Raw genomic sequence first — 18060 nt, forward strand, 5'->3', positions numbered from 1 at the left:
AGTAGACCACTGTGTAACTTTATTTAATAGACATGTACTCTTTTATTCTTACAACTAAACAGTCAGACTCATTTCTGCACAACATGACTCCACATCACATTATAATTCATGTGCCCTGTTAACACAAGTACTGTCAAAAGGATGAAAATTGTATAAAATTCAACTGAAGAGCAAGCTGATCTCAGGTTATTTCTTTCAAGATCTTGTTATATTTGATTCTAGAATCAGCTACAAAATGATGGAATAACTATCTCAATTTCTCTTCACATCAGTTAATGAAAATATTCAATGATATTCCACATTCACTCAATGTCAAGTCTAACAGGAGTTGCTGGATCAAAACTGCATTGTGCTCTTCACAGATTAGCCTCATACAAAGTTCCAGAAGCATTCATACAAATTGAAAGGTCCTCCTCAGGGAGACAGGTTAGACCTTTTTTTTAAACAAAAAGCCAATTGGAAATTCAGCTAGAACCCATAGATTAGAGGAACTAGATGGCAGGCCAAGGGAAAATGTTCTACCAGCAAACAAATACTTTCTAATGAAGATGTTTATTTGGAATAGATTGAAATTAATGCCTTTTTACTGTTTCATTTAATTGTTTCAAAATCATTGTCACATCCAGTAATTGTTAATCTAATAAACATTAAATAAATATACTTTACGACAAGTAAACAAAATATTGTGAGCTTCTTTTAATCTAATGTGATGTAAACTGTGGGATGTGTACATACAATTTTTAATGTTATTTGTTATCAGTTTGGGTTTCTGGTTTTTTGAATTAGTAACTGGTGGGTTTTCTGTGTGCCTGGAGTTAATAATTCGCTTATAATCATTGCTATAGCCATGGTAATTTATTTTACAAACAGTTTTTGAAGCCTGGCTTTACAGTGAATAGGTTTTGCGAAATAATAATGGACTTTTGTTTATTTAGATTGTTTTGTAAGCCAGCATGGTAAAGTACTGGGACGTCAAGGCTTGTTAGAGAATCCCACAACTTGATTTTCTTTAAGCTGAACTGAAGCCCACAGCTGAGACAGAGAGAGAGAGAGATGCTCTTATCATGGCCAGTCCTGTGAAGTTGTTAGAATAGGATGGCTATGTAAACTAGTGGTTCTCAGTAGGGAAGGATATACAGTGAACTAGGCTACCTTAGAGTAAAGAAATAATGTTAACCACAAAACAAAAGTGTTGGGTAAGATAATAAGCCAGCCAAAACAAATTTCTAACTATGAGTAAAGTATCTACTCTAGATAGTACTGATCAAGCAGCACTGGAAGCTGTTTCCTGGATTACTACTTCTAAATTCTGGAAGTAAACCTTTTTCAGTCACTTCTGCAACAATATTACATCCCCACTGCAGTCTACCACTCCACCATGACTACAAACAATACCCTCAAAGCTACAAACCTTTCAGTCTTTTCTCATAGGCTTTGTGCTTATTTAAACACTATACCTGCTGAGCTATGCAAGCGCTGACTAACATTCACTTCTGTTCAATATTAGGCTCCTTTGTATAAAGTTTTACTCATCCACAGTATGTGAGAATAACTCAATTCTTAGGATGCTCAGCAACCTTGGCACTGGCTACTGAAAAACACTGAAGTCAGAACCCAGAGGTCAACAAAACAGTATAGTGCTGTGTCAGAGAAAGGAGTCTTCCATTTATCAATTCAGTATATCATACAGATGATCAAACATTATGCACTAGAACTGAATTTGGAAACATACAGAGTTTAAAATAACAGAGACTGGGAGCAACCAAGGTCAGCATTCAAGCATAAAAGAAACCAAAAGACTTCTCTTTATACTTTTCACATTAGACTAGAATATAGATTTTCTGCCAATTGACTGCGAACAAATTTAAAAAATCTAGACCTAGGACATTTTAGCTCCAAACTCAACGCAAGCTGAAAGAGTAATAATCACAAATGCATGCCAATAAATGTAATTGATGAGTTGGTAAAATGATTCTGGACTGCCCCAATCTAGTTCTGGAGCTGTGTAGGATTCAGCAGTATATTGTCAATTTCAAGCATCAAGGCTTATAAACATGTCTGGAGATGAAACAAGTTGTATAAAGTGGAGGAGAAAGTTTCAAGAGTCTCGTAGACAGACCAAGTGAGTGAGAAAAACTGCGGCAGTTCCAATTCAATGTAACAAAGTGCAAAGCCGTACACGGAAACATAGAAGTAGGAATAGGACATTTAGTCCTAGAGTCTATTCCACCATGTGTGAGCCAAGAGGTAACTCCGTACACCCATCTTCACCATTTTACACCTTTGCTTATAAAAAAAATTAGCAATCTCAGTTTTAAAGTTAAGAACAGATCTAACATTGATTGCAAACTGCAAAAGAGAATTCTAAACGTCGACTATGAAAAAGAGTTTACTAATCTTACTCGAGAAAAGTGTGGACGCAGACGACCAATGGCCTGAAATGGGGACACCGGCCACCCACGCCCAAGTGGCGATAGCCTGGTGCGGAGCGTGGTGGCAGCCAGCCATCAGACCACATGGAGAACCCCCCTGTGCTGGTCTGCTGTGGAGAACCTTCGGACAGAAACTGTGATGTTTGCCTTTTTTACTTTGCTGACCTATCGTTGTACTGTATATAGCTGTAATGTAACATATTTTCCCTTCATTTCTCTATTCTGTAACTAAGGATTGTACCTAGGTACTTTTGTAGCAATGGTAGCTCTGTGAGTGGCAACTTATAAATTTTTCACTGTGCTTATTTGAGTATATGTGACAAGAAAGCTAATTCAATTCAATTCAATTAGTTGTAATCTTTGGACCATACACCCTCAAGCTACTGGAAAAGTTTCTCCCAAAATACCCTATTTATTCCTCTTAATATCGTGATGACTTTGAAGGTTAACAGGGTGTTTTAATCGAATTCCAATGAGTACAACCCTACTTTGTTTAATTTCTCCTTGCATCTTATCCTTTATTATTATAACAATCCACACTGCACTCCCTCAAAAATCAATAAATCTTTCTTATGAAGTGTGATGCTAAATAATAAAATCAGAAGTGGTCAATTCAAAAATGAGGAAGTTATGTTCAGTTGCACAGAGCCTTGGTCAGTCCCCCTCTAAACAATTCCAATTAGTTGTGCACAGAGAACCGCAGGAATATATGCTGGTCCTGAAGGATGTATGGCACTGATTTACCAGAGTGCAATCCGTGCATAAAAAGTTAAATTCTGAGGATATGACCCGAAGACTGGACCCCAAACATTAACTCTGATTTCTCTTCACAGCTGCTGCCAGATCTGCTGAGCTTTTCCAGCAACGTCTGTTTTTGTTTCAAATTATGAGGATAGTTTGCATAAATTTTAATAAGAATCTGAGAGTGATATAGTTGAGATCATTAAAATTATTCAAAAGGTTAGATGAAAAGAAATTACTTCCTTTGGTGAGAGAACCTAAAAGGAGGCATAAACCTAAAAGTAGAACCAAGCCATTTAGGAATGAAATCCGGAAGTGCATTTTCGCACATAGTAGAAATCTGAAACTCTTTTTTTTCTCCCAGAAGACTGTAGACATTGAGTTAATTGAAATATTTAAGCCTGACATTGATAGATTTATATTAGGTAAGGGTATTCAGAAATATACAACAAAGGCAGGAAATCAATTTGAAGTACAGATCAGTCAGGATCTAATTGAATGTTGGATTAGATTGAAGAGGCTAAATGACCTACTGTAGTTCCCAAGTCTTATGTAGCATGAATAAATTGGCTGGAATTTGCATCTCCAAATAATCGGAGATCGGGCATTACCTGAAAGATGCATGTCTGGATCTCTCAGAGATCCTGATGCAATGATTACATGGTAATTGCCCAAGAAGATTACATTTCCAATGGGGAATTATCTACTGCTTGTAACCCTCCAAAAAAAGTCCACATTTCTGAATTAGAGTCAGAGACTTTGGAGGGTTTTGGTTCATTTACCTTCATAGCTAGGCAGGAAAAGTTACAGAAGTGCCCCTAGTGCCGGGTAGGAAATTCTAATATACAAATAAAAGATAACAACTTGAGGTGGGGAAAATAAGTTTTATTTTTCCACTCCAATATTTTTCATCATTGTCGAGAGTGTAATCTAGTCAACCTGATCAAGTTCTTTTTTCAACAAGAAACATATAATCCTGCCAAATTCTATACTGTGACCATTCATTAATCGTATAATGCTGATGATTTTTAGGGACACAGATGGACAAGAGAAACAAAACTGATCATCTTCAATATAGAGGTAGTAAGAACTACAGATGCTGGAGTCAGTGATAACACAGTGTGGAGCTGGAGGAACACAGCAGGCCAGGCAGAATCAGAGGAGTAGGAAAGCTGAAGTTTCGGGTCGGGACCCTGTCAACTTTCCTGTTCCTCTGATGCTGCTTGGCCTGCTGTGTTCATCCAGCTGTACACCTTGTTGTCTCAGACTCTCCAGCATCTGCAGTTCCTACTCTCTCTGAGGGAGAATATGGCTGCCTTGGAGACAGTAGAGTGAAGTTTCACGAGATTAGTTCCTTTGTTGAGAGGATTATCTTCTAATAGGCTGAATATATTGCATCTAAACACTCTAGAGTTTAGAAAAATAAGAGATGACCTCATTGAACCATATAAGATTATGAAGGAAGTTGACAGAGAAGCATGGAGGTTGTTTCCCCTGTTGGACAATACAGAGCAAGACGCAGAGTCTTAGGTCAGGGGCTTGTCATTTGGACTGAACAGAAATATCTCCACTCAGAGGGTTGTGAATCTTTGAAATAGTTAACTAGTTGTGGATATTCCATCATTTAACTCATTCAAGACTGACAGAAGTTTGATCTTTCAGGGGATGGAGAGCATATGGGAGAGTGGAGTTGAGGTAAATAATCTTCTACGATTATCGTGAATTGCAGAACAATCAAAGGTTATATGGTCCGCTTTTACTCCAATTTATGTTCTCATATTTGAAAGAAATCTATTGAAAGCTTACTACAGGAATGACTATGTGGCTGAAAGGAATTAAGTAAATATATGGATATTCAAAACATGGAAGTGGTCCACAAGAGACTTGTTAAAAAAAAATCAGACTTATGTTTTGAGAGGAATATTAATTCACGGATTAAAAGCAGATTTACAAATCAGAAGCAAAAGTTAAGTTAAATATTACATTTTAAATGCTTACATTATGGAATGGTAAAGTAATGTTAGTCAAGTGTCAAGGCTGAGTCCAGCTTGGCGCATTCATGAATAGTTGGATGCTTTGGACTTGAATAAAGAGAGCACAATCTCAAAATTTGTTAAATGCACAAAATTAGGCAAACAGCCAAAATCTTCAGGAAAGCATGGACACCCTAATGGCTATAATTCAATGGCGATAAGTGTGAGTGGAAAATCAAAACATTATATTTTGCATTCAATGAAAAAAGCTGAATGGTATAGGGCAGGTGGGACCTGAAATTAGGCATTTTGGCTCAGAGGTAGGACGACAAGAGCCCTTATAAATTTCAATACGATTAATTCAGTCGTTCTCAAAACACGTCTCCTAGATATTTAGCATCCTCTTATACGAATTACATACTGACATGGATGAACAAAAAGAATAATATTGTGCTAAAATATAACTAAAATATTGCAGTGCAGAAGTCCTGATACATTTGTTCAAAACATTACTCATGCTATGAATAGAGTGAATGCAGCTTTGGCTACTTTTGGAATAACACTAACATTATGCAGCATGGTTGATTCATCAGAACAATGACAGAGATAATAAAGTATAGTTCTGAAAAGGGATTCCAAATATTGGGTCAATTTTCATTGGAGTAGAAAAGTGTGAAGAGTTTGTTTTGGGCCAGTTTTGCAGAGGAGAACAATAGTAAAGCTGCCAGTATTATGGTTATGACACTACAAAAATGAACAACAGGGAGTCTGTACATGAACAGAATAATGCAGAAATTCAGAAAATGCTATCATTGATTCTGCACTTCTAACGTTATTGATGATGAATGTTGAACCTCAAGCAATTAAATACCAGTAACATTTTACAGCACAATGTAGCTCCAACATTCAACAAGCTACCATGGAGACAAGCATTTTCCTTTAAAATGTTGCTATACTTAAAGCGATTCCTACTGTTTCAGATAAACTGGTAGAACAGGTATCAGAGATAGTAGGAACTGCAGATGCTGGAGAATCTGAGATAACAAGGTGCAGGGCTGGATGAACACAGCAGACCAAGCAGCATCATAGGAGCAGAGAGGCTGACGTTTCGGGCCTAGACTCTTCATCAGAAATGGGGGAGGGGAAGGGGGTTTTGAAATAAATAGGGAGAGAGTGGGAGGCGGATAGAAGAGGGATAGAGGAGAGGATAGGTGGAGAGGAAACAAACAGGTCGAAGAGGCGGGGATGGGGCCAGGAAAGGTGAGTGGAGGTAGGGAGTTAGGAAGGGGATAGGTCAGTCCAGGGAGGACGGACAGGTCAAGGGGGCGGGATGAGGTTAGTAGGTAGGAGATGGAGGTGCGGCTTGAGGTGGGAGGAGGGGATAGGTGGGAGGAAGAACAGGTTAGGGAGGCGGGGACAAGCTGGGCTGGTTTTGGGATGCGGTAGGGGAGGGGAGATTTTGAAGCTTGTGAAATCCACATTGATACCATTGGGCTACAGGGTTCCCAAGCGGAATATGAGTTGCTGTTCCTGCAACATACGGGTGGCATCGTTGTGGCACTGCAGGAGGCCCAGGATGGACATGTCATCTGAGGAATTGGGGGGGGAGTTGAAATGGTTCGCCACTGGGAGTTGCAGTTGTTTAATGCGAACCGAGCGTAGGTGTTCTGCAAAGCGGTCCCCAAGCCTCCGCTTAGTTTCCCCGATGTAGAGGAAGCCACACCGGGTACAGCGAATGCAGTATACCACATTAGCAGATGTACAGGTGAACATCTGCTTGATGTGGAAAGTCTTCTTGGGGCCTGGGATGGGGCTGGAGGGAGGAGGTGTGGAGGCAGGTGTAGCACTTCCTGCACTTGCAGGGAAAAGTGCCGGGTGTGGTGGGGCTGGAGGGGAGTGTGGAGCGGACAAGGGAGTCATGGAGAGAGTGGTCCCTCCGGAAAGCAGATAAGGGAAAAATGTCTTTGGTGGTGGGGTCGGATTGCAGATGGCGGAAGTGTTGGAGGATGATGCGTTGGATCCGGAGGTTGGTGGGGTGGTAAGTGAGGACGAGGGGGATTCTTTTTTGATTGTTATTGCGGGGACGGGATGTGAGGGATGAGTTGCGGGAAATGCGGGAGACACGGTGGAGCCCAAGCTATGCCTGCCTCTTTGTAGGTTACATGGAACAATCCCTCTTCCGTACCTACACTGGCCCTAAACCCCACCTCTTCCTCCGTTACATTGATGACTGTATCGGCGCCGCCTCGTGCTCCCACGAGGATCTCGAACAGTTCATCCACTTCACCAACACCTTCCACCCCAACCTTAAGTTCACCTGGACCATCTCTAATACCTCTCTCCCCTTCCTGGACCTCTCTGTCTCCATCTCAGGCAACCACCTCGAAACCGATATCCATTTCAAGCCCACCGACTCCCACAGCTACCTAGAATACACCTCCTCCCACCCACCTTCCTGCAAAAATGCCATCCCCTATTCCCAATTCCTTCTTCTCCGCCGCATCTGCTCCCAGGATGAGGCATTCCACTCCCGTACATCTCAGATGTCCTCGTTTTTCAAGGACCACAACTTCCCCCCCTCAGTGGTTGAGAACGCCCTCAACCGTGTCTCCCGCATTTCCCGCAAATCATCCCTCACACCCCATCCCCGCAATAACAACCAAAAAAGAATCCCCATCGTCCTCATGTACCACCTCACCAACCTCCGGATCCAACGCATCATCCTCCGACACTTTCGCCATCTGCAATCCGACCCCACTACCAAAGACATTTTTCCCTCCCCACCCTTATCTGCTTTCCGGAGGGACCACTCTCTCCGTGACTCCATTGTCCGCTCCACACTCCCCTCCAGCCTCACCACACCCGGCACTTTTCCCTGCAACAGCAGGAAGTGCTATACCTGCCCCTACACCTCCTCCCTCATCCCCCAACCCACGCCCCAAGAAGACTTTCCACATCAAGCAGATGTTCACCTGCACATCTGCTAATGTGGTATACTGCATCCGCTGTTCCCGCTGTGGCCTCCTCTACATCGGGGAAACCAAGCAGAGGCTTAGGGACCGCTTTGCAGAACACCTACACTCGGTTCGCAATAAACAACTGCACCTCCCAGTCGCAAATCATTTTAACTCCCCCTCCCATTCCTCAAACGACATGTCCATCCTGGGCCTCCTGCAGTGCCACAACGATGCTACCCGAAGGTTGCAGGAACAGCAACTCATATTCCGCTTGGGAACCCTGCAGCCCAATGGTATCAACGTGGATTTCACAAGCTTCAAAATCTCCCCTCCCCCTACCGCATCCCAAAACCAGCCCAGCTCGTCCCCGCCTCCCTAACCTGTTCTTCCTCCCACCTATCCCCTCCTCCCACCTCAAGCCGCACCCCCATCTCCTACCTACTAACCTCATCCTGCCCCCTTGACCTGTCCGTCCTTCCTGGACTGACCTATCTCCTCCCTACCTCCCCACCTACACTCACCTTTACTGGCTCCATCCCCGCCTCTTTGACCTGTCTGTTTCCTCTCCACCTATTTTCTCCTCTATCCATCTTCTATCCGGCTCCACTTCTCTCCCTATTTATTTCAGAACCCCCTTCCCGTCCCCCATTTCTGATGAAGGGTCTAGACCCGAAACGTCAGCCTTCCTGCTCCTATGATGCTGCTTGGCCTGCTGTGTTCATCCAGCCCTACACCTTGTTATCTTAGAACAGGTATCAGTTGGCTGTATTTTGGTCAGGGCACGTATGTTCAAAGCAGCAGTCCTGGCAGTGTTCCAGCCAGGTCACTGTACTCAAAATGTTTTCAGATTGCATATTTTCAATTAACAAATTGTTAAGAAGTAAAAGAAACAAATGTCCAAATCTTCCACTCAACACATATTGAGGGACAACAAGGGATGTGAAACTTGTGCTGGCCCGGGCCCAGCAATGCCCACGTCCAATGAGTCAATTAATTTTTTTTATTCACTGATTGGACATGGGCATTGCTGGCTGGGTCAGCATATATTGTATGTTCCTTGTTCTCCTAAAGAAGGTGGTGGTTAGCTATCTTCTTGAACAGCTGCAGTCCATACACTATAGAATCAGAATTTCTGAGCATTTCCAATATTCTGTGTTTACTTTTAGCTTCTACAGTCTTTCTTGCTTTGATTCCTAAGTAGTTTCAACCTTTATTAAAGTCTAAATCCAAACTAGCTGCCCAAATACAAACAAGCTCCTAGTTCTAATACTCCTCTCACAAAGAATGACCTCATTTCAAACCCCTGGTGTATACTGCGTAGCAACATTAGATACTATCCCCTATATAACACTTCTCTTCATGTCCCAGGAGTGTCTCTGTACAGCAGCACATCCAGCAGCATGAGACAGAGCAGTAGATTAGTCAGCAACACAGTCAATCGACTTATGGTTTTCTCTTGTACCTCTTCATTTTCTCTGTACGGTTTCTGTCCTTTCATGATTGAAGCTACTTCACCAGAATTGTCACAAATATGCAAAGTAATCCTAAACATTTCCACATTTGTATCTGTGTTTTATCTAGTGCCTGAGAAGTGACAACGTGACACGGATTACTTACAGTATACATCTACTCTGATGGATTTGATTGCAGGGGTACTCAAGCCATTGTCAGCCTTGCAGTAGTAACGGCCTCCCTGGTGACGCTGGATTTTTGTGATCCTCAGGGTCTCATTGAAGACACTGTTGTCGTGGAACCTGTCAGAGGCACTTCCTGCTGTTTTCGTCCATCTGATCTGAGCAAGCATCATTAGAAATGGTTATTATACACTGTACTTAAAGGAGAAGGCACAAGAAAGAGCCTATCAATTAACAAGATAGGTTGCTGAGTTATTTAAAATCTGTTTCTTTGTGATAACTTAGATGAATACAGAATGTAAAAATGTTTTAAACAATTTTGATGCATCAAAGGATAAAAAAAAAAATGTGTTGGAAAAGATTTGGAAATACACAGGGTTCCTGAGTCTAGCATAAAAGCTCTTAGTCTGAACAACATCGAGGCCAAACTTTGCTCTCAATTGGCTGACATTACCTAATGTTCCACTGGAATACTACAGTGTAATTTCATCATTCTATAGAAACTGTGGATAAAATCCAATCTCCTTCCATGATGTTGTGGCTGGGAGACTCTCACATCCATTAATAAGATGGTTTTCATTTACACATGGAATTTTATTTTGCTGCAAAAAGGCAACACTAAAGGATATCATTTTGCAAATTTTCAAGAAACGCTGAACCTTTATATTTGAAACTGAACATTCACTGCATTTAATATTATACTGTATTTTGAGACCATCATGGTAGGTATAAATATTGAGTAACCTTCATCTTCAGGGCCAGGAATCAGGAGTCAGGACATTTTCACAGGACATTGAAAACTACCCTGAGGAGAAATAGTCACGGGTTTAAGATTTTCGCAGAGGTAGCCCATTAATTGGTATGGAGACAGTCTCCCTGTCCAATTAAGGGGGCGTGGAGAAAGGCATTCTCTCAAAGCTATTTTCAATTTGTCTTGTGTTCATTGGCAGAGGGCTTGGTTGTACTTACCCAAAGCTGAAATAATGCCTCCTAGTGCTGTTAGTACATCCCAGGCAATTAGGAGGAGTCTCATGAAATGATGATTCCATGGTGCAAAAAAGGTTAGGGTTGAATAGAAGTCTTCGAAGCCATTGATAGCTCACCATAGTTGAGAGTGGGGTGAAGGAAGCGCATAAGTAACATTGGCTTGATTCATCGGAGGAGGCCTGATGCTAAGAGAAATTCAGCGGCGACTTGACGATATGAGCTACTTTATAAAAGATGGAAATCTTCCAGTAATTAGATGCTTGTAAGCAATCTCAGAACTGCTGGAGAATTCAGTTTCACGAGAGGAGATCTAACGACCAACATGTGAGCGACCATTGAGGCAGTCCCAGTGAGAGAGGTTTTAAGAGTATTCCAAACCTAAACCATTAAAAGTGCAGACTTGGAATTCCTCGCAAAGGAAATAGATTTTAATTAGTTTTAGTGGCTCAGTGTGGGATCTATCTTGACCACATTGACTAACTGAAATAGAGTTGGCAAAGTATTTGACCACATTTATATGTTAACACGTATTTACCTCCTATTAACAGATTGCTTATAAGTTATATACATAATACATATGGTTAAGAATTATTATCTCAAATATTCAGTATACTTATTTAGTTATTATTGTTTATGTTTGTTTTGTTCAAATTTGTATAATAAATTGTTCTGTATGTCAACTTAACTGTGGAAACCTGCCATTTATTTCCTTACCATAGGTTCTTCCACACATTCAGTTCTTTAAAATATTATGGTCTACCAAGCCTGATCTGAAAGATCTGGCTTGTCGAGTCTTTTCATAACTGGGATCATCAATAGGCTGTAGCAAGATCTAAAAAAAAGTCCACATGCCTTCATAAGATTATAGAATCCTTAAGGCCAAGTAGGATTTTCAAACCTGTAGAAAAAGATGATTCAGTTGAACTGCAGTGAAAGTAAATAAACAGGATTTTATGATGAAATTTATGGTATTTGTTGAAAATGACTCAGTTGCTACAACTTTTCTGAAGAAAGCAGAAGCAGCTCTAGTCTTTAAAAATGATAGCCGAGAGAACAACATCAAGCAGTTCCTTGATTATGTTGAGCTTGTCAAATTCCCAAAATTACCGTGGCCAAACACAAAAAGCCTATTGTCAATAATGAGCTATTGAACGAAAAATTGATCAATGTGGAGATCCAACCTTTGCCAACAATAAATAAGTTTGCTAATGAAAACCGAGAACTGGTGAGAATAATTCAGTGTCGATCACTGGAACTAGGACACTTGAATGAGGGCTGAAGCAAACTCCATTGTGATAGATCTTCAATTAAAACTTGATGAATTGCAAGTATCAGAAGTTTCTATCAAGCATTGTGAAAAATACCTTGAAAATAACATGAAAAAGAATTGCTGATGAATCAAAACATTGCTTGAATGTAGAATTTAAAACCAAGAATACTGGTAATGTGTCATAGAAAAATGTAAAGCAAGTTTTGAGCTCCAACACAATTTAGGGAACGAAAAGACTGAGATGAGTGGTATAGAAGAACACATCGAGATCTTCAAAGTAGGAGGAAGCCAGGGAAGGTAGAATTCACAAAAGAATGTTTAAAACCGGAAACTGTTGACTTTCCATACAAAGAAATAAATAAGAATTTTTGGAATGGAACCAAGTCAAAAATCAATTTCAACAAGAATGTAACGTAATATCATGTGAACATAAAAAAATCAATAACAACAACTTATATTTGTTTCGCACTTTTAAAATGAGACAAAGTAAGATTAGTCCCAAATGCTTTCCGGGGGACTATAACAAACAGAAAACCAACCGATATAAGGAAATATTAAGTCAGATGACCAAGCAAATTAGGCAAACAGGTAGATGTTATAATGTATTTGAAGGAGGTAGGCAAGGTAGAGAATGGACAGGTGTGGGGAAGTGATGCCAGCACTTGAGGTCTAAACAACAGCCACCAGTGGTGGAGCAATAATGTCGGAAAATGCAGAAGGGACTGGAATGAAAAGAGTTGGGTATCCCTGGTGCTTGCAGTGCTTGAGGAGATGAGAATCATTACAAGTGATGAGTCTGTAGAGAAATTTGAATCCAAATTTAGAAAATTAAAATGAAGGTGTTGTTTGTCTGGGGTCAATTTCAGTCAGCAAGCACGACACAACTGGTGAACGGAACTTGCTGTAGTAGAGTTTTGGATGACTTTAGGTTTACAGTCAGTGGAATGTGGCAGACCAGCCATGAGTGTATCGGAAGAGGTGATGCTAAAGATAATGAACGAATGAGGCTTTCAGTGGCAGATCAACTGAAACAGGGTCAACGTTGACTAATGTTATAGAAGTGAAAATAGGCACTGTTAGTGAAGACAGAAATATGTGCTTGGAAGAGAAAAAGGACAGAGCTAGTATCTAGGGAACAGAGTTTGAAAGCAGGAAACAAAAACAAGGGCTTCAATCTTCCATACAATAACTTGGAGGAAATTTCAGCTCAATGTTGAATAAGCAGAAAGGTAATTTACAAAACAGTGCAACAAAAAAAGGATTGTGTATTCAATTGATCAGCACAATTACAGAAAATATATTTAAGAATGTAAATTTGTTTTCTCAAACAGGTTCTGGACAGGCTGCCCAAATATTTACAATGAACAGAAATGACTACAAGTGGATTTACTGCCTTCCCCAAATATTGCATTCAGCCCTGAGGTTTTGGTGGAGAATGACACTTTACCAACTATGTAGCTATGCGTTAGATGGAGTCAACAAACACTGACATTTTGTGAGCATTGGAATGAATTGAATTAGTTCTAGTCAGACGATACTTTAGAGTAGTTGATGTTTTTCCGACAATCTGATTCGTAATATTGTAAGATTTAAAACAATTGTAAGGAATTCATCTATCTAAAACCATTATTATTTTAATATGCACTGAAGAAGAGTGATTAGAGTTTTAGAACATAGAACATAGAACAGTACAGCACAGTACAGGCCCTTCGGCCCACGATGTTGTGCCAAACTTTTACCCTAATCCTCAGGTCTATCTTACCTCCACCCCTACCTTATACTATCATCCATATGCCTATCTAATAGCCGCGTAAATGCCCCTAATGAGGCCGACTCCACTACCCTCTCCGGCAATGCATTTCATGCCCCGACCACTCTCTGAGTAAAGAACCTACCTATGACGTCTCCCCTATATCTACCTCCACTCACTTTAAAACTATGCCCCCTCATAATAGCTACCTCCACCCTAGGAAAAAGTCTCTGGCTGTCCACTCTTTCTATACCTCTGATCGTTTTGTATACCTCTATCAAGTCACCTCTCATCCTTCGTCGTTCTAAAGAGAAAAGCCCTTGCTCTCTCAACGTTTCCTCGTAAGAAAGTTTTGATAAGTTTAATAAACAGGAGTGAACATTGTGCAATCACCAACAAACATTGCCACTTTTAACCCTTTAATGGAGGAAAGGTCATTGATGGAGCAGCTGAAGACGGTTGGACCGAGGACACTATCCTGAGGAACTCCTGCAGAGATGTTCTGGAGCTGAGATCATTGATGTCCAACAACTACAATCACCTTCCTGTATGCTAAATATGATTCCAACCAGTAGAGTGTTTTTTCCCATATTTCCATGTACTCCAATTTTTGTTGGGGTCCTTGATGCCATATTTGGTTAAATGCAGCCTTGACATCAAGACAGTCACTCTCACTTCACCTCTGAAGTTCAGCTCTCCTGTCCATATTTGCACTAAAGTTGTAATAACGCCTGAAGTTGAGTGGCCTTTGTGGAACCCAAGCATGTGTATGCAAGCTGCTGAAGCTCCCTTCCATCACTTTACTGTTGTTTGGGGCTAGACTGATGGGGTGACAATTGCTGGAATCAGATTTGTCCTTTTTTTGTTGACAGCATGTATCTGAGCAATTTTCCGCATGATTGAGTAGACAACAGTTTTGTAGCTACCCAGGAATAGCTTAGCTAGGCATCTTATTCAGGAGCACAAATCCTCATTACAATTGCCAGAATCCAGTGTCATCAACCATTTCTTGATATCATATAGAGTGAATCAAACTGTTTGAAGGCTGGCATCTGTGGGGGAGTTCAGGAGGCTACTATAGATTATCCATGTGGTATGTCTGGCTGAAGGTGATGCAAATGCAACAGCCTTGTCTTTTGCACCAATATGCCAAGTACTTCCATCTTTGGGGTTGGGAATATTTGCCACCTTCTTGTCTGTTGTTTATTTGCTCACCACCTCAAAGCTCAGATTTGAACTGCTAGTTGTGGGATAGCCCTGTCAATTTCAGCTTTTCCCATACATGTCATCCTGTCTTGTAGCTTCGTCATGTTCATTTTCAGGTATGTCTGGTGCTGCTCCTGCACTCTTCACTGAACCAGGGTTGATCTCCCAGCTTAATGGCAATGGTAGATTCGCTCAACTAGGCAGTAAATTACAGCACTGGTTGAGTACAGTTCCGTTATAGCTGAGCGGTGAAAATAAAGTCAAGCTGTCTTTTCCTTCATGTTGGTTCCCTTTCCACTTGCTGGCAGATACAGTTTACCAGCTGTATCTTTGATGAATTGTTAGGACTCTTAAATCAGACTTTGTAAATAAGTCATTTTGTTTTAAAAATTTCCTTGCAATCTTTCAGCTTGTGTTTTCACCCAATGTTTATGCCCAAGTCTTTAATTTGCTCTCTGCAATATGTTTTTACCAGAACTCGAATATCACTGCTTTTCATTTCCAGGTTTGCTGTTCATGAGCATTCTTTAATGTAAATGCCTACTTAGTCAGCTAGCTGATATCATTGAAGCTCAATATTGGGAATACCCATCAAACAACACTGGAATCAACTGTCCATCAAGAAAATTAAATGTCATATGCCAAAATGATCACTAAATCCACTAAAGCATAGACTTCTTCAAGATCAGCAACAATCACCATCGCTTTGAACCTGACTGCAAGTTGAGATGAAGGCTTTGTCAAGATGGTACTGCAGCTCTCCCGTGACATAGATGAAATTGTACTTTACATTCTGGAATGGTGTGAAACACACTGTACTTCACCTCAAGGCTTATCCTTGTTGGACAAAGTGATAGCATAATCCCAAGTTTCAAGACAAGTTTTTGATTCTCATCAGCTATCTCTGCAAAACTATCAGCTTATCAAATAACACCATCATGGGATGAAAGCATGTTTGAAGCTGACTGGGAGGAGTAATGGCCATAATATCCATTGCTGCATTTGACCTAATTATTCTGGAGTGATAGTGTTTTCAGTTTCTGAGCATTTTACTATGCTAAAAGAGAATATTTAATTGCCCAAGCTGTAGCAATACCTCAGGCACCTTGGACCACATTGGCAACCATTGTGTAAACTTAACAGGACCTTACAGGGAAAAAATCAATTGAATCAAGTAGGGGAGTACTGAAATGGAATATTCATGTAATGCACTTAAGTTTCATAAGGACAACTAGTCTAACAATGTCACCTTCAAATTCTTCAATACATTGTTACTACAGAAATAAAGGGCAATTCTATGACACCTGTCATGATAGATGTCATTTTGGTCCCATGGAATTTTGTCTTACAAATTCATTAACAAGAGAATGTAATTCTTCTCTTCTAAGGTTAACACTGAAAGGTTTTCCTTGTTGGATGAAACGAGTCATGAATATATTTAGTACATACTTATGTGGTGAGAAATGTTTTTGTTTCCTTCATCCATGTAGTTTCCAGGTGTTGAGCATTTGCAGCTGCCTGAGGCAATTTAAATTTGAAGCATGGTGTAGCAAAATCAGCATTAATATTCCAAACAGAATGACTTGCAATCAGAGTTAACAAAGAAGCAGATGCTCCTGAATACATCATTCTGTTCAAAAAATGTCAGATTATTATTGTACAGAGTTTTTGGCCAAATTGTATAAGGAGGTAGACGGCTAGGATTTGTCAGCTCCAAAATTGTTTTAGAATTCTACCGATTAGGCACTCTCTTTGGGATTAAAGTTGTCAAATTCAGAAGATTTAAGAAAAGAAGTGCTAGTACGGTTAAGAAATGAACAGTATTCCTGTCCACAGTTAATACCACAGAAAACTTTCCCCAGTCAAAATCACCAGTATGTTTTCTGGACAACTGGAGATTGGGTACAAATTGGGAGTTGTGTCAGAACCCTGTGGAATTCCTCGTGCACATGCATATGTGGTAATTGCCCGGGAAGTTTTAACTTCCAATGGGCTGGTTTCCACTGTAGTTCGCAAGTTTTCTAATAGTGTCAGAGACTTGGGTCATAGATACAGCAGGCTAGAAATGTTACACTGGTTGATAACCTGGTCTGACTCAGTGATTAGCCAACATAACCAATGGAGCACCACAACCACCAACTACCACCAGATCAAACTACTCCTCACCCGACCACCCATCTCAGTCACTCTTTCACCCACACACCAATCCACCAAAAGACTTGGATTTTTAAAAACACATTGAGATACATCAGCTAAAGTATGAAAAGTGGTGTGTCTTTACATCGTCTTTTCTTGTACTCAATGGTCTACCCATGGATGCTGCATCGGCCTATCAATGCTTCAATCAGCATCAAAAGACCCAGCTGAAGAATGGTGCAAGGACTGTGGCGCAAAAATCCACATGAACAGCCTTAGTGTACTGGGCATTGATTCTGACCAGAAGATTTTGGGCGCTGAGTTAAATCTGCTTTCTTTAAGATAGATGGGGACAACTGTTAAGGCAAATCAAATCTTTGAGTAACTTGAACATAATTTTATTTAGGTTTGATGGAAATCAAACCTATCTAAATTCTATTTGTTCCTGTCGTTGTGGAACATCAGTCTCTATGACAATCTAATGGGTCTTTCTGTACAAGATGTCAATATAGCTGATAAATTTGGATGTATTTACAATCTTGGTCATTCCACTTCAGGCAGAATGAAAACTTAATGAAAATGGTACAGCATAGATTCAATAAGCAATTACTAGCTAGTCTGCAGGAGCAGTCAGAGGGCAGAGCAGCAGCACAGAGTGAGTATAAATCTAACTGAGCTCAGGGATTATGGCCTAGTCTGCAGGAGCAGTCAGAGGGTGGAACAGCAGCACAGAGTGAGTATAAAACTAACTGAACTCAGGGATTGTGGCCTAGTCTGCAGGGGGTAGTCGGAGGGTGGAGCAGCAGCACAGAGTGAGTATAAAACTAACTGAGTTCAGGGATTGTGGCCTAGTCTGCAAGAGCAGTCGGAGGGTGGAACAGCAGCACAGAGTGAGTATAAAACTAACTGAGCTCAGGGATCGCGGTGTCTCTGCAGGGAGCAGTCAGAAGGTGGAGCAGCAGCACAGAGTGAGT

At 40.7% G+C, this 18060-nt stretch overlaps 1 protein-coding gene across 1 annotated transcript in view; it reads right to left on the bottom strand.

The window, feature by feature from the left end:
* Positions 1 to 18060, bottom strand: part of mdga2a (MAM domain containing glycosylphosphatidylinositol anchor 2a) — a 570544-nt gene that overhangs the window by 544269 nt on the left and 8215 nt on the right. The window contains exon 3 of the mRNA XM_048600082.1: positions 9721 to 9895. Coding sequence (XP_048456039.1) covers positions 9721 to 9895 — 175 coding nt within the window. The remainder of the gene's footprint in view (positions 1 to 9720; positions 9896 to 18060) is intronic.

The sequence above is a fragment of the Rhincodon typus genome, chromosome 8 (assembly GCF_021869965.1).
Source record: "Rhincodon typus isolate 14 chromosome 8, sRhiTyp1.1, whole genome shotgun sequence".
Taxonomy (NCBI): Eukaryota; Metazoa; Chordata; class Chondrichthyes; order Orectolobiformes; family Rhincodontidae; genus Rhincodon; species Rhincodon typus.